General features: G+C 36.4%; 1 protein-coding gene across 5 annotated transcripts in view; it reads right to left on the reverse strand.

The window, feature by feature from the left end:
* Window positions 1-559: 559 nt before the first annotated feature.
* MIA2 (MIA SH3 domain ER export factor 2) overlaps window positions 560-20,417 on the reverse strand; it is a 39,450-nt gene continuing 19,592 nt past the window's right edge. For all 5 annotated transcript variants that reach the window (XM_049825049.1, XM_049825048.1, XM_049825047.1 and 2 more), the window contains 16 exons: window positions 18,845-18,967; window positions 17,747-17,870; window positions 16,873-16,919; window positions 16,585-16,675; window positions 15,157-15,295; window positions 13,092-13,193; window positions 11,712-11,772; window positions 11,343-11,378; window positions 10,316-10,383; window positions 9,519-9,601; window positions 9,026-9,157; window positions 6,974-7,126; window positions 5,464-5,595; window positions 2,593-2,669; window positions 1,956-2,181; window positions 560-1,119 (listed from right to left, as the gene is read on the reverse strand). In XM_049825049.1, the coding sequence (XP_049681006.1) occupies window positions 968-1,119; window positions 1,956-2,181; window positions 2,593-2,669; window positions 5,464-5,595; window positions 6,974-7,126; window positions 9,026-9,157; window positions 9,519-9,601; window positions 10,316-10,383; window positions 11,343-11,378; window positions 11,712-11,772; window positions 13,092-13,193; window positions 15,157-15,295; window positions 16,585-16,675; window positions 16,873-16,919; window positions 17,747-17,870; window positions 18,845-18,967 (1,746 nt within the window). In that variant the 3' untranslated portion in view covers window positions 560-967. The remainder of the gene's footprint in view (window positions 1,120-1,955; window positions 2,182-2,592; window positions 2,670-5,463; window positions 5,596-6,973; window positions 7,127-9,025; window positions 9,158-9,518; window positions 9,602-10,315; window positions 10,384-11,342; window positions 11,379-11,711; window positions 11,773-13,091; window positions 13,194-15,156; window positions 15,296-16,584; window positions 16,676-16,872; window positions 16,920-17,746; window positions 17,871-18,844; window positions 18,968-20,417) is intronic.

Here is a 20,417-nt window from a genome sequence, read left to right on the forward strand (position 1 = left end):
TTGGTATACTTGCTTCTGTGCTTGCCAGACAAAAAAGAAATTCTACCTTGCAGTGCAGTTTTAATTATCTGTACAAGGTGTTGGGATGAGCTTGCTTACAGCCATTTCCTGCCCCAGCCTCTGTGCCCATTTCACTGATAAATCCTGAGTAGTCTCTGAAGTTAGAGCTGAAGGAATGGGGAAGTGGCTTTTTTCTCCTACCCAGCTTCCCAAAGGCCATGTTGAGACAGTAAAAAAACTTAGTAGTAGTTTTGCAAGGTTCTGGTGGTGCTGAAGCATCACATAGGTATGTGATCACGTGCCATCAAAAAAACCATATACACATCATCAACAAAACACTACCCCCCACACTATCAGTTTTGAAGAGTGAGGGGAGAGTTGCTCTGTGTCTCCAGTTGCCTCCCGCTGCAGTGGTAGGTCTAACTGCTATTTTGCAAAGCTGGGACAGCTGAAAGATTACCTATGAGGTCATTAACAGAGTATGTATGTAGTAGGGAATAATAGTAATTCCCCTTCACATCAACTGCTTCTATAGTACCGTATTAACAGTGACACTGCCTTCATTTTCAGTAGACTTTTATTAACTGTTTCAATTTGTTTTCACATTCTATTCATAAAGCAGCAAACATCACTTTTGGCATGCAGAGAGATTCCCTGTACAGCTAAACAAGGACAAAGCAGCTGGACTTTTAAAATACAGTTCACATGACAATTTTATACACCTCTGAAGAGATTACTCAAGTTAGAAATACTTAAATTAAAATGACTATCATACAATGGAAATCACTTATTCACAATATTCATACTTATTTAATTCTTTATTTACAAAATACTATCCTGAGAATTTTCTATTAAGCTTCAATTTGAGCAAAGTAGTTTATATATACCTAAGTAACAATGGTTACTTAACACAAGGGAAAATGCCTTTAGGAGACTACAGAAATGCTTCATTGCTCAAATGTCTCTGTCAAGTCTCATGCTTTGGTTCTGGTTGTTCTACAGCTGATGGATTTAGCTGAGGTGGCTCAACTCTATTTTCAGGAGGAGGGGGTGGAGGCAAAAATCCAGGTCGTTGAGGTGGATAGTGAGGATAAGATCTCATTGGAAATGGATTTCTTACTGCAGGAGAATCAGAGTAGTCCAAGTTAATATCAATCACAACAGTAAACATACCTGCTCCTCCTACCCCATATATGGCCTGCCTAAATAGAAGTCACAAAGTAGACCCAGGTTAGGTGTTATGCTCCAAGGAGACAAAGATGCTAAGGAGGAGGACAAAACGATCACTTTTCTCAGAAGTTACCTGTGACAGGCTCACAGCAGCAGCCAGTCACTGTCTGTTAATGGGCTGCTGCTGCCACCATCACCTTTCATCTGCTGTAGCAGCCCTTGGCTGTCATACCTTACAGATCCTTTGGAAGATAAATGGCTTAGTTCTTCACAGGTTAATCACAGAACAGCAGGAGGCAGAAAGAAGCCCTTCAGTCTGATACTTAGATCTTGCTCCACTAATGCAAGCTAACACAAGCTCCAGGGAAAAACAATTAACAGGTATGTCCCAAATGCATACCTTTGCATGGACACTAGCATACCTCAAAGATAAAGGATGAAACTAAGATTTATATATGATGCAACCTCCTAGGAGGAAAAGGATTAAGGTAAGCATCTACTTGCTTTCCTACCCCAAAAAAGAACCCTTTAAATCCTGAACAGTATGTGTATGCGTATTTTCCAGCCAAAGCTAGTATTTGTAAAAACATTGTCAATAGGAGCAATTGTGAAAAAGAAACTGTACAATGCCATTAACCTTAGTCAGAAAAGATGCTCCCTGTTAGTTGAATTGAGAAGTAGTATTCAAATAAAGATGTAGATATTCACCCAGTGTGGTAACTCACTACCTGCACAAAGCACTCATGTTCATCAACTTGAAATAAATGCTGGCAAAACCTACGTACTTGGCAGTGGAGGGCGTGGAAGGCCAAAGTCTCGTACTGGAAAACATTCACGTGGTCCATACATCCCAGCAGGAGGAGGGGGAGGAAAAGGAGGTCCTCGTCTCATGAAAGGTGCTCTAGGATCCACAGGCATCAATGGCGGTCTGACTGGAGGGAAAGGTGGAGGAGCAAACCCTGAACTGATGGCTTCACTTTCAGATGTCAGCGACGGATCAGGTAGCGAGTTCTGCAACACAGTGAAAACAGGGAAGTTAGCTTAGGGAAAGGGATGAGGAGAGGCAACATCTCCAATCCCATCAGACCCACTTTGATATAGACTGTCACACTAGCCAACAGCTAGTTCCAACTCTGCCTTAGCTACAGCATAATTGTGAGCAAGGCTATCTATGTGCACTGACCATCAACTTGACCATAGTTTCATCTTTTGTGTTACAATTAGTTTTCAGCAGGGGTTATATTAGTCATACATAAAAATTAATTCACAAGATAGTAAGTGCTGCGATAAATGTAAAAATAATTTTATAATTTGGATGGCGCAGTGCAATATAACATGACCAATGCACTAGAGACAAATTTTCCTAAACATTTTGCAGAAAATTAAAGCTTCTTTAAATCAAGTTTCTGTTTGGCCACTTACACTAAGGTTAGAATGGTCTTTCATCCCATTTCCACTTGGTTCTGTTTGTGGGCTGTTTTCTGAAGATGTTTGTCCATCTGTAAGCAAAAGTTAAACAAGTTATTCAGTGCTGATCTCCTTTTCTCCACCACTGATTTCAGTATTTTTTCTGAAATTAGGATATATAGGCAAGGGGAAAAAAAAAAAAAAAGTATTGCTGTACCAAGCAACTGTTCTGCAGGCAGAGTGAAAGACAACAGAGGAACACAAAGCTATGTTTAAGTATCTTCTCCAACTTCTGTACAGATTGCATATGCATTACAAGGTTGCAGCTTTTACCAAAGTTTTTTGTATACAAGTAAGCCTTTTTCTTCTATTTTAGGGTTTTGGGTTTTTTTAGAATTTACAAGTCCATTTTCCTAGTGATACGTAACATTACTGTAGCAGTTCCCTTGTTCCCCTCCCTCCTGCTAATTCTTTCTTTGCTAAGTCCCACTCTGGGACTGACTGCACTATGATACGCTCTTGGCATATTGCTTAACAGCAATCCTATTCAATTCTGACAAAAACTGATTCCTTCCTTAGTTGCTAAACATTAAGGACACTTCCAGAACTGCATCATTTCTGGATAAGCATTCAGAAATGAGAATAATCAACCTCATATTTGCTGTACTCACTTCATAAATTAAAAGATAAATAGGAACTTCAGTGTTTTTACTTTTATACATCCCTGAGAACAAGTATTTTCAGTAACAACTGAAGAAAATTATTTAAGGGAATTGTCAGAGGAGAATCTGACTGGATATAAATATATTATAGATATATACACTAGAGGTACTCCTTTCTTAAAAAAAAAAAAAAAACAACAAAAAAAACCCCAACCAACAAACCCAAAACAACAAACAAACGAAAAAAACAACCAAAAAACCCACCCCCCTCCAAGATTTGAAAAATACTGCTTTCTTACATGTCTGTCTGGATTGAAGACAATAATACTAAAAAGCACAAGACTAAAACCATAATTCTCACACATCACAGATTTTTCATCTACATGTTGCATCTCTTCTGCTTTGAAGAAAACAAAGCTCTTTCCTCAATGAACAGATAGGTCTTTTCCAAAAATCTAAATTACTTGTCATTTCAAGCAGGCCCTGCCTTTGCTGAAGATACAGTTACTTAACAATCTGAAGCATTTCAACTGCTTGTGTCACACAGAGAATATTCATGCCTTGATACTTAGGTTACATAACACTTTGCATTTTAAATCCCTGTAAAGTTGCTCACAAACTGTGTCAAGCTTTAACCCTTCTTTCTGACCAGAAGTTTGCTGTTCCAGGTACCTGCCTCAAGTTGAAATTTCATTTTTGTAGCGTTAGTCACCCCAGCTTAGGAAAATGCCTATTATTTTGTTCACTTTAAATAACATTTTGATCATCTTGCTTATTCACTCTTTAGAATTGGAACCTGGATTCAGTACTGTGAGACATGTTGCTGTTCTGAAGTCAGATGGCATGTGCTGGATGGGGTAGGTTCTTTTTCTTTCAATTTGTTGGGAGTTTTTTTGCTATTTTTACAAATACTCACCCAAGTCTAGTGAAATTACATGCCTCTAAAAAGCAAGATTCACATATGCTTCATGACCTGCTAAATGCTGGCATCAAGGTTATCCAAAACCCTGTTTCCATTAAGTAGGTTTTGAACTGCCCAAGAACTGAATACAGCTTTTTTTTTTTTTAATTGTTGCTTGCCAGCAGCTGAAGAAAAGGGTAAAAATGGATGCAACAAGTGACCGCAAAGACAGTGTATCTCTCCTGTCCTTCAGTCAGCATTCAGGTGCTAGAAGAAAGACCTCAGTGGAACACAAACTATTAGAAAGCAGAAGTGAAACAAAGAGAGGCTTGGGAAAGAGGGTAGGAAGGTGAGTGGCTGTACAGGAACAGAATTGTCTTCCAGCAGAGAAAAATTCCCTGTAAAACCTGAACCTCCAACCTGAAACAGAATTCAGCATTCCCAGTTCTCACATTACACACCAAGTAACAAAGGTTCTCTCTCCTACTGCCAGAAACTGGGCAACAAAGATGGTAACTTACTACTAATCACAGGAGTAACTGAATACCAGGTGGCAAAGTTTCTGTTGTGAGTTTAATGACTTCAGCCTAGCTGCTCAGTGAGACACATGTGATTTACTAGGCATTAAATAAGGATGAAAACTGCTTAATAAGTATTAGGGCTTTAAGCTCTTAAACTGTTTCAGTGATGAGGTTCAAGTCACCAAAACTTTGCCTCTGAGCTTCTGGCTGTTGCCAAGTATCACAAACTACAATTTACGTAACTGGCCAGTTTAAAACAAATGGTACTTGGGTCAGTGAAACGTGTGATTAAGTTGGGGGCAACTGCACTGTGAACTACAAAAAGCTGCAAGTATGGTAATTAGTTTGAAGGAGGAGACCTCAGGACCTTCTACTACTTCAGTACACAAAGCCAGCAGATATTTGAAAATTTTGCTGTTATTCTTTTGGTCTTTGACTCTAACTCTTTCTAAGTTTACCAAATATGGCATGGAAATGCAAGTGTGGGTTTGTGATATTTTAATGCTGTGGTGAGCCTCATGGGAGGGGCCAGACTCAAGGCCAATCCTGAATGGTTAACATACAGAACAGTGAAGGTGGACAAAAAAACACCTCATGACTACCATTCACTGAATCCCTCCCACCTGACAGAACAGACTGCTGTTGTTGATAAGAGGGAAAGGCTAGCAGGTGTTAAAATGTTTTTACACAATGGAACATCAGTCTGTGGTAGCTATAAAGTTGTCCTCTTACCAAGGCTACTACACATAGTCAAGTTACACTGAGATTCTCCGTTTGATAGTATCAAGGAAGCAATTCCCACCTGTTTTATCAAAAGACTGCACATTATAAGTTCGTAGTTCTGCTGGTCCAGAAAGTCTTCCAGTATTTGGAGGATTAGGGAAAAATCTTTCTTGTCTTCGGGGAGGAAGAACTGGATCAGTGTAAGGCTCACCTAACATTGAAAAAAATCACAAAACAGGTCAATGAAGATTTATTCCCCCCATTCCATATAATTTTACACCAGCAAAATCCTCCGGATATCTTATGCTCTTGTAAATATCCAAAGTGACTATTAACCAGGATGAGAAAACAAATTTCAAAAAAACCCAAACATAGGAATCCCACCAAGTATGTACTATAGCTTACGTTTCTAAGGAGCTGCAAAAGAGAAAGTTCATTGATTTTTGGTTTAACATACAGTAGAATTTTGAAAGTTATGATTGCCTAAGTCATAAACAGCAGGGCTTTGAAACAAAGGTTCAGCATAGCAATGAAGGTCAAAGGCAAAATAAGGTATTATACATTTTAAGCCATTCTTAGATGAATGCTGTTTTCTGTTACGTTTCATAGTGCTGTAATGTGTTTCCACCAACTTCCTTGCATCAGATCTAGCAGTCAATCATGCAGCTACAAGACAAACTGTATCAGTGAGATCAAAGAGCAAAGATGGGGTAAGAACAAAGCTCAAGGAAACAAGACAACCTCTCTGCATTATCCTGTCAATAGATCAGATCTGGAAAATGATAAGCTGCATCCTGAGTGGACTTTGAGTTTTATAATCAGGCTTTCACACAGATGTGTAGCAACTACAATACTGCTTGCTGCATCTAATAACTGAGGTACCGTAATCTGTCTACCTAATTTATAATATTTTTTTTTTTAACTTGTAGCATTTTTGCTTCTTTATTACTGGTGTACAGGAAGGTTGTCCTTCCCCCTGCATTGTTTACTTGAGAAATATCAGCAGTACCCTCTTTGATTCATCTCTGTCTTGACTGAGAATGTGCAATACAGACGTTTAGCTGAAGATGTGAGAGTGAAGACTGATTTTGTTGTTGTTAATTATTAAAGAGGCAGCATCAACACAAAAATATGTACTGAACATGATGACTGTACCATGGTACTCCTGTATAATTAATATAAATGTTTTTTAAAAAAACAGTATTTTTCAACATTAGCTTTTATTTATTTATTTAAGGCTAATGTACCATTAAAACTTTTTACCTTCACAGATCTCTTAGTAACTATCCAGCCCAGACAGGTCTTTTAAGGCACTAAGCAAACCCCCAGTAAAATGATGAAACCAAACAGCTGATTGTACATTGCTAGTACCAATATATATTTAAAAAATAGCATAGAAGAAATGCAAGCGAACCGCACCATTCAAGAAGAGGAAAAACCCCACTATTAAAAAACCCTTTCCAGTGCAGTTGCACATGCAGTTCCAAGAAAACATTTCATATTTTTAAGCAAAAAAACCTTAAATATACACACTGCAAGTCAATAACTTCACTTTTCCATGGATACAGTAACTAAGCAGATTTTTATACCTGGTGGAGGCAGAATTATCCTGCATTCTCTGTCCCAAGGAGGAGACAGGGATCCAGTATCTGATGGTGGTCTGTGGGGATCAGTTAATCTATCAGAACTCAGCTCTCCTCTTTCATTACCACCTTCATACATGGCAGCTGGTCCTCTGGATCCTAATTGAAGAAATCAGATAGCTATTTACCCAGGTATTTTAAATCCTCTATTATGGCTTTCTTCATTAAGTCTGAAAATAGTAAAATAAATCATGGAACACCAACACTGTCAAGATATGAGAGGCGCATGGCTCCACAGGACTCTCCAGCTGTTTGCTGTTATGTTTACTAGAAGTGTTTAGAAGGTTTGTTTGGAATGAAAAAGTCTTAGTTCAACAGTAGTGCAACCTAGAGTACCTGCAATTTTTTTTTTTTTAAATAATCATTTTAAGAGTTTCAGTTCATTCAAATCAGAGAAACTAGTGCCCTCACAATAAATCTTCTTCTCAGTGCTAAAAACACTGCTGCTAATCAAACTAAAAATTAGCACACTGGAAGTTAATACCCTCATCGTTAAGAAAATAGCCGCGTTACGTTCAACACTCTTCTGGTTCTTCCTAATTCTTCAGTCAAGAAAAAAAAAACAAGAGAAGACCAGGTCAACACATAACCAAAGGCAAGAGAAACTCTAACAATGAGTGATTTTAAGTTGCAAGCTTCCTTTAAAATAGATTTGTTCTGAAAAAAATGACAGAAGTACTGAATTCTGGTATCATTCTCTAATTCTCTATCCTAAAATTCAACGTAAAATTTGAAGCCATTTCGTGTCTTGTACAAAATCAGATGAGCACTATAATTGCTCTGTAGCTGGCATTATTTAAACACATCATTTGTTAATCTGCTGAAGTTACATTAGTGCTCCATTGTAAAATGGGCAGTAGTTATGCCTTTGCACAGTCTCTTTCCTTGTTAATACTGCATCCTGAAATCCAGTTTTTAGTCTTCCTCACCAGCAACAGCTGAGCTACAGTTTAAAGATACATTGGACAGCTCAGTTTCATTACTTACTGTCTCTATACAAATAAATTGTCAAGTATGATTTTGCTTGTGTGTGGTACAGCTACTGCTGAACATTCAATCTCAAGCTTTTCTGACTTAGAAAAATGAATCAACTTTCATGTGCACCTGGATATACTTTTTACAAAGAATTAAAGTAAATAAATAGGCCACAGTGATCTTTAAAAATCACTTGATTAGTGAAATCCTTACAGATGAGACATTTAGACATATTTCCCATAAATACAGGTTTCAACAGGTTTAACAGTAGTAGAGCTTCTTTATTACCTGTAACAGATGCTGAACTCCACTCTAGCATTTATCTACACTATTTCCATCAACATGAAAAACATGAAGGAACAGTGGTTTTCTTCTCTTACAACCCCTGACATCACGGCTTGCTTTCACCTACTCCTCAATCTCTGAATTTTACTCCTTGCACACAACCTTTCTGGTCCCTTTTATCACTAGGGAAGAAACTGTCTCCAAGTATATGACTGCCTCAAATTTAGAACAAAAGAAGGAAAACAATTTACTGAATCGGTAACTTTCTAGTATCATGACCCCCAATAAAACTCTCTCATGCTTTTGACAACACAGGTACCCTCTTCTTCTTTCACCGACTGTAGACCAATGAGATGGAAGTGGCAGCATTCTTTCTTCAGAAAGCTAATTGATTCTTGTTCACTTTAAAATCCTAAGTTCATTTCAGCAGAAACCCCATTTGTCCAGGAAATAAAACAAGACTGATTAAGTTGGGCTTTTCACTTTTCTCAATCTATGCTTCTAAAGTGACTCCACTTACCAACCTACTAGCAACAACTGAAGTTTCTATTGTACTGTTACACATTAGACAGCTTTAGAAGCAAGTTGAAAAACAGGAAGAGTTTGTCCAATTAACTATTGATATCGAATTGGTTGTTTTAACACTTCTTGTCACCAGCAAGAGGAAAAGGTGTGACAGATTTATAGTAGAGGAGAGAGAAATCCAGAATAGATACATTTTCAAGTTTAAGATTGTACCTCTTCCTCCTCCTCCACCTGGAAGCATAGGTGAAAGCCTTAAAGGACCCTCCAATAAAGTTGGAGGGGAAAGAAAAGCTCTTGTTTCAGATGAAGGCCGGCCCATTGGTGAGGGTCCATATGGGGAATGCTCTGGAACAGTTAAAACAAAATACTCAAGTTCACAATATTTAGTTTAGCAAAGTGTATAAAGTAATTAACTTCTCAGGTGAAGTTTAAAACTAAAATTGTACAAGTGAAATGAAAATTGTGCTCTAATTACCATGTGTATCATATTCCTAGTCTACTCTCATCGATACTACAAACACTCTTAGTTTCAACAAAATACTCGACATGACCTAGAGTCACTTATGACCCAATTATTTTTTTAAATTACTCATTTGTACATACACATGGCCAAGATAGTTTTCAAACAATTACATGCGTGTGGTCTTGGAAAAAAAAACCCATATACCAAAATAATTAGGCTCTGTTTTACAATTCAATACTGTACCTCTGCCAAATGGTCTAACTGGAACATCAAGAGCATAAGGATCTTTTTCTAAAAGGTCAAGTTTAAATTCTGTTTCAGTTAATCTGCAAATAAACAACAAAAAAGTAGTAAATAACCAAGAAGTGCAAAAGTTTTACTGGACTGCAGTGTTTACTGCTAGGCTTTCTACTTAAGGGTTAACGAAGCAAGGTATTTTATTCCCTAAATAAAAAGACAAAGGATGTCACAGAACTCTGAACTTAAGAAATCCCGAAACTGTTTCTCTATGCTACTGTATTTAAACTGTAATTCAGAAGTTGAAGTGGCATGTTAGATGTCACAATTCCTAGCATGATATTATTCTCATGAGTACTCTAAATTGCATTCCAAGTATTAACACCTAAAGGTTCCTCCCAACCACCACCACCTGATCTGTTAGCCCAGTATTAACTTCTGAGATAAGCTGTAAAATCATGAGGTAACCATGACATCTGGTTGATACACACTTATTTAAAACAAACAAACAAAAAACCAAACCCCCAAACTCTTTGAGTTCTAGTACTACCTTCTGCTTCTTTCCTGAAATATTTCAGTATTTCACATAGTTCTTAAGTTCTTTCTTTCTTGCATGTTATCTTTACAGGAATACTCAAATGACTCCCTTTCTTTCAGAACTCCAATGGAACACTGTGTTCTCTCTGCCCTGTTTGGGCCACAATTGATTAACACAGGTCTAGAAAACATCAAATTGCATAAATCCAAAACATACTCACATGCCAAATTGCATTTGTTTAGAATTAGATCAGAATTGCACTTACTTTTGTCTGTTATGTGCATTTTCTTTTTTTATATCATTGAGGTGTCTTTCAGCTGCTCGGGCTGTCAGCTTTGGGGAGGGACAAAAATCAGATGCTTAGGTATTGTTATTTATTAATTAAATGCTTCATAAATGTGACAGGTCCTAGATCCAAGAAATTTTTTTCTATCTGAAGCACGTGGCCTGTATTTTCACAAGATATGACATCTGTATAAAGCATATGAAACAGATCCTCACATACGTCACCAAATGGCATTAGCAACTCTACTACACAAATTTTTGAGGAATGATATGGCTTTCTGCATGTTCTTAAAACTGCAGAAATTAAATTCTTTGGCTATAGCTGCTTTGAAGCATCTACAGAATATGTACAAGATTTAAAGCCTCAAATTTTATATAAGAAAGTTTTATATTAAAATCATATAGTTAAAAACTGTAAAATTATGACCATGAAGTGCCATAGCTTTTAACAGGGTTCTATCTTATACAGACTATTCCGTGAAACTGAAGAATGTATTAGTCAGGAGATATTTTAATAAGTTTCTTGTTTGGGAAAAAAGGCAAAAATGGATTTTGTGGCAACATTCTCAGGAAGCTGTCAATGGAACATAGTGTTCTTACAGGACATAACTGTCTATTATTAGATAAAAGGAGTGAAGTACATCCACGGAAAATACTAAAATGGCATTGAAACAAGGCCAAAAGCTTTTATTATTAGCAAAATGTCACACACTTGTTAAGTGGTAACATGTTATTCCAGCAGATTTATTGCTACAGCAAATAATATTGTAATATCATTCTACTGTGCTCATTGCTATCCAGCTTAATTATTCCAACTACTTTATATAAGTATTTTTAACATGCTTTTGTGTATTTCTGCAATAAAACTGTATGTTTAAAGGTGACAGGTTAGAGTTAATTTTGATTATTTGTTTTTAATAAGAAACAAATAAGTGACAAAGAAAGCTATTCAAATCATGGAAAAGGCAGACACACAAAGTTCAGAAAATTCAGTAGCTGGAACTTACCCAATTATCGTGAGCTTTTTTCTCATGTGAAGTAATCTGTGATAAGAGAGATTTCATTAGATCTTTATCATGTAAAAAAAGAAAACTTAAGATTGAGTATATGCTCTTATCCATAAATTTAACATGTGTGGATAATTTATAATGAGACATCTAAACTTAAAATTTAACTTTATTAAAACGTTATCTGGTGATCTCTCCTATGAAGTTGTGTCAGTCAAAACCACACAGCATTGGGGCAGTGCAGGGAGCAAAAAAGCACCCAACAAAACCAAGCCAAATATAGCATCACAACCTAGCTGAAAGTGGTATTTCAGTTGCAATAACATCCCTCCTGCTTGGCATAAATGGTAATTAACACAAAGCACATACCTGATTCTGGTAAGAACGAATGGTTCTTTCTAGCTCTTCTTCAAGATCTTTTGCTCGCTGTCTGTAACAAAATTAGGATTTATGACATTGTAATAAGATGTGGAGGAAAGTAATTTTAAATACAGTAAACACAATGGTAAACACAAGGTAAAGTTAAGAATTGTCACTTAGGCCCATGGGATACATAAAAATCATAGTAGCAGTGGAAGTTCTAGGTCCTAGATTAGTGCAAACTGAAATGTAAACTAAAGAACAGAACCAAAAAACCCAACACCTCCCCAGCTTTTCAGTGGTTTGTGATATGTTTCCAATACAAAGGATATCCCTCCACGTATTCCTAACAGCCAGCCTCACCCAGCTCAGCAAATGTACCAGTCTGTCTGGAGCGTCATGCTGTTACAGGCTACCAGAGTCAGTCCTGAGGGATAGTCACTTGCACTGAAGTTATTTCAAGACCACAGAAAGCATGATGCCACCTTTGCTGCCAGCTGCCCTGTGCACAGCCTCTCTAGGTTCTACCCCCTCTCAGCAGATAGGCCAAAGACACATTCATTGTTTAGTTATACTCCGTTTGCAATATTAATAATCTCTTTAAAATTGTCTACGAAGTTCACGTTCTGAGTAAATCAAGAAGGGTGAATTCTGTCTTCCTGTATGAATACTGGAGAATGTCTACTTCTAGAGAAAGAATTAATCTAATTTACTCTTCAGGAAATATTGTTGATCAGTATCATTCAGTTAGAGTCAATACCTCCATAAACATTGAAGGAAGATGGGGAATATATATTACAGATTGAAGAATTATGCCATAGTTTGAGAAACCACAGAAACAAACCAGAGGTACACAGTAGTTGCAACACAAAACAGAGCAAAGCAGTTAAACAACTACAGAAAATATTCCCACAACACAGTATTATAGTAAAGAATTTCTAAACAACAGTACTATTTGACAGGCTTAGAGATACAGAAACAGAATACTATAACTATACAACATAAATATGTTACGATCTATAGGAAAACTGAACATTCCATTTATTTTACAGCATTCTCTTAACTTCATATTTCTATCTCTGTTCAATAAACGGAACTACATTAGAGACCCACTTCTACCATTCCATTAAAGCTAACATGTCAATACAATTGGCATTCTAATGGAAGAAAAGTTACTAGTGATCAATCTTCCATACCCAAATTTTTTAACAAAGCAAAACCTCCCTTAGTATGTATCATTACACACAAACTAGCACATACACACAAATGCAGACAAAACAATGAAACTGGAAGAAAATACATTCACTTATGCTGCTGTTTTTATTAATTCTCTACTGCCTTTTGTTCACTTTGGAACAAGTGATTACCGCAACTAAAATCTGTAATTACCTGTAGCTGTTTAGTTCTTCGGCAGCATGATTAATTTTTTCATCTACTTTAGAAAGCTTTTCTTCCTTCTGTAGGCGTTCTCTTTCTTCCACTGTCAGCTTCCTTTAAGAAAATTCAGAAACTATGGTTAATTCTGTTTCAAGTCAACAATTTTGTAGTTGGTCTGTCACGAAAAACTTCTCCAATTTTTTAGGTGTGATGAATACATGATATTTATCCAGATAAAAGTTTTATAGGCAATACATGAAGTGGCATAAATAACACTAGTTTGTATTCATATTGGTTTATTTAGTTTATTAACTGTTCTATATGAAACAATTAGATTACCACTGTTCCTAAAAGGAATCTGGAAGACAATCTATATTCCCAAAGAATATTTCTATTTGGGATGTCAGGGGTAAGCAGCCACAAATCAAATCAAACAAACTAAAAACCAAACTACACTAACTTTCAGTGATATGTTCTGGTACTTTTTTTACATTTTACAATGATTTTCCAGAGAAGAAAAAAGGTTGTTACTAGCTATTAAAAAAACAGTTATTAAAAAAAAAATTCTTTCCAGGTTCCTCTTTCTTTATGCCTTATCGGGCACTACAGAAGAGAAAACCCATATTCCAGACCACAGATTATGCACAAGGTAATTCTGCAGAACACACACGGTTACTACTGCTGCGTACAGCCCTGAATGGATAAACTGGTCATTTTCCTGTAACCAGCAGTCCTTTACAATCAAACTATCTAAATCATGGGTCTTTTGAACAGGATTTAAACTCTTCTACTCAATCTTCATTTCCCACTTTTCTATTTCCCTTGTTTGAACACAGCTAGCTTTTTAAAAGATGCTTTGTTAATACTAATAGCCTCTTATTCTGCTATCTCATCATGGTAGCTTCTCTCCACTCCTTTTTGGCTTTTCTAAAATCTTTGATAAGCAGCATACTCTCACTGAGCTTCAATGTGGTGTTTTTAAATACCATCCACCCAGCCTGCAACCATTTTTTCCTTTCTGACTGCACATCATAGCTTCTTTTTAACAGGTTCCTTCCACTCTCCACACCACTCCCACCCCCCTTTTTTTAAAATCAAATGTTAACGTAGGGGATTTCTAGGTTTTGTTGCATCTACAAAGGTGCCAAATACCTATACAAATATATATACTACAGAGAAGATTACTGAAAGTAATACTTTAAAAAGGTCCCACATACCGCTCAGTACAGGACCAAGACTTGTGCTGCTTCTCTTGCTGCCTTCAAGATTACATCTGCTACTTGAAGAAATAATTTCTGGCTAGTAAAACTCTAATTTTACCATCATGCCCTAAAATGATGCCCTCTGCTCCTTCCCTGCCCCATACACACACACACACACTTCTGAAGGTTACTACATGCCCCATCCCATCCCAATCAACTTTATTTCTAGTCCTTAACATATTTCTGATTTCAGTCAGTAAGTCATAATCCCTGCTACCATCCTGACTGTGAGGCAGATAGTACAGCTCTCATATTCTATCCTTCCTGGTGAGGAAAAAGCCTGATACACAGAGGTTCTATGTTGCTTACTGGTAATAGTTAGCTGGCCTACGTTTTAACTCTAAGCTTACTTTTATATATATAGCATCACCCCGCTGATGACATTACTAGCTCTCTTTACTATGTAAAATATACCTCACAGTTAAAGCAGCTACTGATTATCTTTCTTTCAGGAACTTTGATAGCTGTATTACACCACATCTTAATTTAATTAAAAACCAAATAAATAATCAAGATTTCCAACTTTACCCACCTCATTTTATAGATTAAAAATTTGTTACTTCTTGTTTTAGCTTTGTTTCTGTACTTGCTTGTGGAAAAGTCCTAAAATAATATACCACTACTTTCACGGAAACAATTTCTATACAATTACTATGATCATAAATGTACATGAAGGTGTAACATAAGAGGGTCTTCACAATTCAGAAAACTCTGGAAAGCAGTATCCAAATTTTCAATAATTTTCAGCCCCCCAAATCAAGGAGTTATAGACAAATGAAACAGAAGGCATTGAATATAAAAAGAGAAACCAGCACCTGTGTAGTTTCATTTCATTTTCTTGATAAAGCTCAGTCATTACTTTAAGTTTCTGCTGAAGCTTTTGAACTTCACTTTCCAAATGTTCATTTTCAGACTGCAGGGAAGCTTGTTGACTTTGAAGGTTTTCTATACGTTCTATCAAATTGAGAAATAATTATATTGGGACAACGCAAAAGTTACAAAATTAAAATATCTGCAATATTTTAGTATATAAAAAGTCTGTAAAAACCTTTGATCCTATGTTGCTTTAATAATATAAGCAATAATATGTTAATATATTTCAATAATTTATACAAATTGAGAAGCAGTATTGCTCCTTTTTATGGGAAACCAGCAACTATACTCTCTACCTGCCACAAAGTGCAGCTCTGAGTGCATACCTAGCCTTTGCTCCAAATTGTATAGCTTCTTTCAAAGCAATGCAGTTTTGTAATTCACAATATAAATTTCCATTTAGGGCTCTTAGTACTCTAACTATTCTACTAAAGGAGTAAAATAAGTACCATCAGTCTTGCAGATTTACCCCCACGAGGTCTTGCTGAGTAGCCTGAAGGGATAACTCATATTTGTCAAGCTACCTTATCTTTCCAAATTAAAATCAGTCATGTTTCTTTTCCTATTTACTACTCCTATGCCTCTCTTCAAGAAACATAGAAAGCTTCAACTAAGTTTGAATATCTTTATGGGACAGAGGTACAATCAATTTGGAAAACACACTAGCACAAAAAGACAATTTAAAGGACTATCAAAAACTGAAAAATACAGTTTTACAGAGCATTTGATCACCCAAGTAACAAAGCACTGTACATTCAAATATGATGGCTACTCTGCTGGCTGTTATCTATGAAAGCAACACCTAATTACAGGCTTTAATTTGAATTAAAGTGGCAATGTTTTCATTTCATAAGGTTTATTTCAGTACGTCCTACACAACAAAAGAAAAAAACACAGCAAGATGCTTTTAGGTTGAATTCTCCAAAAGCAGTATTTTAAGAAATATTGAGCTTGCACCCATTACAAACTAATTACAATTAAGCTACCATTTTTAATAGATGGTTTTAAAATTTAAGACTAAAACTCCATTGTTTCATTTCCAGAAATTATGTAAAGAAGATATTATATAGTTACTAACATCACTTTGCCCATATATTTTAAGATTCTATAACTTAACAGTTATAGAATATTCCAACAGAGTACAACAAAATTTGCAAATGGTGCTTTAGCAACTTCAATTGCTTTACCTCTAAAATCAAATATTTAAAACAGCTAAGCAACTTAAACTCAAACAGGCATTTTAAAAATCAAGTAGAGCTATTAATGTAAACTTAATTCAGTTTTTACTGGAAGCCATACTTACAGGCTGTAACATCGTTGTACAAAACCAACATCTTACTAATCTTAAAGGCAGAACAACATTTAATTACCTGTAAGTTCTCCTTTGGCTTTATTTTCATCAGACAGTTTTGAATACATTTGATCTCTTTCGGTTTCCAGGGTCTTTAAACAAGCATTTAACTACAATCAAAATTTTTAAAAAATTAGCATTTTAAGATTTCCAGAAACTGTTTGCATGCAAAAATATCTAATTAAACATTAAAAGGTGCCGAACTCTGTGATACTGATACTTACATGCAATTAAAATTACCAAAACCATTGCATATATTCCCTCTAGTTTCCCCCCTTCCATCCACAAGTTTCTTAAAATCACATACCTTTGCAGCATAGATCAATTTCTTTACAGTTCGTTTTTGCTGATCATCTGATTGACAGAATAGAATAATATGTCACATAAAAAGCACAAAATGGTTTGTGACAGAGCTTACTAGTATTATTTTATTTTGTTTTTATAAAAAAAGCAATCCCTAACATACCATGATAGGTATAGCATACTTGGAGGAAAAAGTGGGGGGGGGAGAAAGATAGGGGAGGGCATGCTATATTCTGGTGCTTTGTTTGCCAATCAGACTCAGAATGCTCATGTTAAAAGTGAAATGCTTAATACACACTGTATTATTTACTGGGATGGGCCCTACTGTATAATCAACACCAGCATAAGAAGAAGCTGCAGCAAGAAAAAGGAGGAAGAAAGGCTCCTCTGTGCTGCTGCTGTTTTGAGGGGACCCACATCTACACTCATGTGATTCCAGTGCTATCATACTGCCTGCAACAAGTAACAACTGTGTAAGGACAAGGAAACAGAAACTAGGCTCTGAGGACCCACAGTGCTACTGCCGGGATGAGTTCAAGAAGAAATGAAAGCAAGGTTTCCACTTAAAAATGTTCGAGAATCACTGCTTAATACCAACATAGGCTGAAGTCATTCTGCAGGAGACTGAGTCTTTACATTGCTCTATGATAATATGTATGCTTTAGCTATTTCCACACACTCCTAAATAGTAGCACAGGTTGTTATTCTGGAGGTGTCCAAGTATCAGTTAACTGTCTGACATGAATAACACTGGGTGAGTTTTTGAAAATCCAACTCTACAAAGCTAATGTTACAACCTTCCTGAAAGTTTGTTGGTTCTGTATTTCTAAAACAGCTATTAAATTAATATTTAAGATGGGAAGCTATACAAACCATACCTAAGTGCTCTCCATTCTCCGTTTCACCCTTTATATCCGTGTCCCAGTGATTATCTTCAGTGTCATCATCTTCTCTTATTGCTGAACTCCAGTCTTTCATCTTCAGTAAGTATTGTGTCAGCGACTAAGAAAAAGCCATCACAAAACACAAACAGTAAAATAAACATAAGCAATGAAAATGTAGTTACCATTACAATTATATTTTCAGGACTTCTGTCCTTCATTTAGTTCCCTTAGTAGATTAAGAGAGTGCCATATACAGGATCCTAGATGCCTGATATTACTTTTTCTACTAAAACATATACCTGCAGGTCAACAGGGGTGCCCTTGTGAAGACTTTTCAGATAGCCAAGTATGCATGCTTTCAGCAGAGCTTGTGTACATAAGGTACCCGCATGTAAGAACACACTCCCAACTCCCCTGCTCCAAATTAAAAAAAATGCAAATACTCTACCAGAACTAAGAGTTTTTCCTTATCTAATGTGCTGGTTTCCAAGGCTATCAGACTGCCCCATTGTACTGCTAAGCAACCTTTTTGCTCAGCAGGAAATAAGACATTAGAGGATGGAGACAGCAAACAAAAACCCAAAACATCTTAATGCATATTAAGACCAGGAGAGGTTGTTAGACTTCCTTGGAACTTGGTGATTAGCATCTGTCATGGTTTAACCCCAGGCAGCAACTAAGCACCACGCAGCTGCTCACTTACTCCCCCCACCCAGTGGGATGGGGGAGAGAATAGGAATAATAATAATATAACAATAATAAAATGACAATAATAATAAAAGGATTGCAATACACAATTGCTCACCACTTGCCAACTGATGCCAAATTAGTTCCTGTGCGGCCATCCCCCCCAGGCCGACTCCCCCCAGTTTATATACTGGCTGGGCATGAGAAGCTGAAAAATCCTTGACCTAGCATAAAGACTACTTAGCAACAACTGAAAACATCAGCGTGTTATCAACATTCTTTTCATACTGAATCCAAGACATAACACTATACCAGCTACTAGAAAGAAAATTAACTCTACCCCAGCCGAAACCAGGACAGCATCAGCCTGAATAATTCAATTCAATGCCAGCTGTCGTAATTTACCTTGACTTGACTCTCTTTATTTTTCAATACTTCTTCTGTATCTGCTTTAGACGATTCAAACATCTTAGTTTGTTCATTTAGTTCACTAAATCGTTCACCCCATCCTTCAGCTTCTTGTAAAAGCTAAAAAGGGAAATACCAGATCAGCGTGACTGTCTATTACAACCAAGAATCAAGGATGAACAGTACTTGAGCCTGTTACATATATTATCTACACAAAAGCAGAATTTTAATCTCTCACCCATCAGTAAAAATTAACAGAGATAGACCACAAGACAGTGAAATCTCAAATGTTGAGAAGTAAGGCTTCTGTTATTATCTAGTTGCTTTAGCTGCCATAGCTCTCCATTGTAATTAGTTGTTAGGATATTTTTAAACATTCATAAGAACAGTTCAGTTCATATTCCACTCATTTGAAAAACCCTGATGTGACAATAGCAATGGATATAAAATAGTGACAATTTGTGTAACAGCTACAAACACTGGGGAGTGGATGAAAACACTCATTTCCCAATATGCATACACGCTTCCGAAATTGTACCCGTGTCTTTTCAACCTAGAAGAGGTTGGTGAGGTAAGGAAAACCAGGAAACTTTTGAGACAGCTATTTAAATTCACATGACTTGCAAGACTACATTATTTTTCCTACTCTCCTCCATACCTCTTAAATTAATTTTTAAATTTTATTTTAAAAAAGCTTCCCTGCTAATGAAAGTCACAGCAACTGTACGTAATCAACACTTACTAGTACGTATCTTTGTAATTAACTGTGGTTAACTAAAAAGACAGGTAGACTCCAAGGTTACATTTTACAGACATCCCCTAGTAAAATGTCATTTCACAAAAATACTTCACTGCTGTAAAGGGATTAGTACTCTGAAGCATGCACCAGTTCATTAAGAATAACCACTGCAACATATTAACTAATTAAACCATGCCTTCATAGTGTGAGAATGAAATTGAACTGATGCAAATTTCTGTTAAGACAAAACATGCAATACAAAAACACGGGGTACAGTAAAAAAAAAAATATCTTAAGTCTCTTTCAAAAGAATATTGCTTAAAGTTGCCCAAAAGGCAACTAATTTAAAAGCAGTGAACATACAGAAAGGAGTAACTAGGTTGAGCAACAAGAACGTAACAGCCAGTTATACTAAAAACCAGAAAACGGTAGTTAAACAGGGGAACTGCCATGCAAATAGACAAGCAAGCCTGAACACTACTTATCAAAGATAAACTGGAAGCCATAAAACAAAAGCTATGTGACTAGAATTGGATTAACCCCACTTGGCACACAACTGCACCCTTCAAGCAGTAAAAGCCACATATGAATTTGCAGCATCATGCAAACTACATATTACAGATAAAACAAAAATACTCTTTATGCTAATACTGCTCAGAAGACGTACACAGGCAACTACTTTTATCATTAACTGTCACCCTCAAAGGGAAGCTAATTAAGATATTCCTTCTTCACGAAACCAAAGAGAAAATAAATTGATATTCCTTTATATACCTGTAAGAATTACAACAAAGAGAAATAGCAAGGATTTGCAATAAGCTGAAGCAATAT

This window comes from Accipiter gentilis, chromosome 22 (assembly GCF_929443795.1).
Source record: "Accipiter gentilis chromosome 22, bAccGen1.1, whole genome shotgun sequence".
NCBI classification, from domain to species: Eukaryota; Metazoa; Chordata; class Aves; order Accipitriformes; family Accipitridae; genus Astur; species Astur gentilis.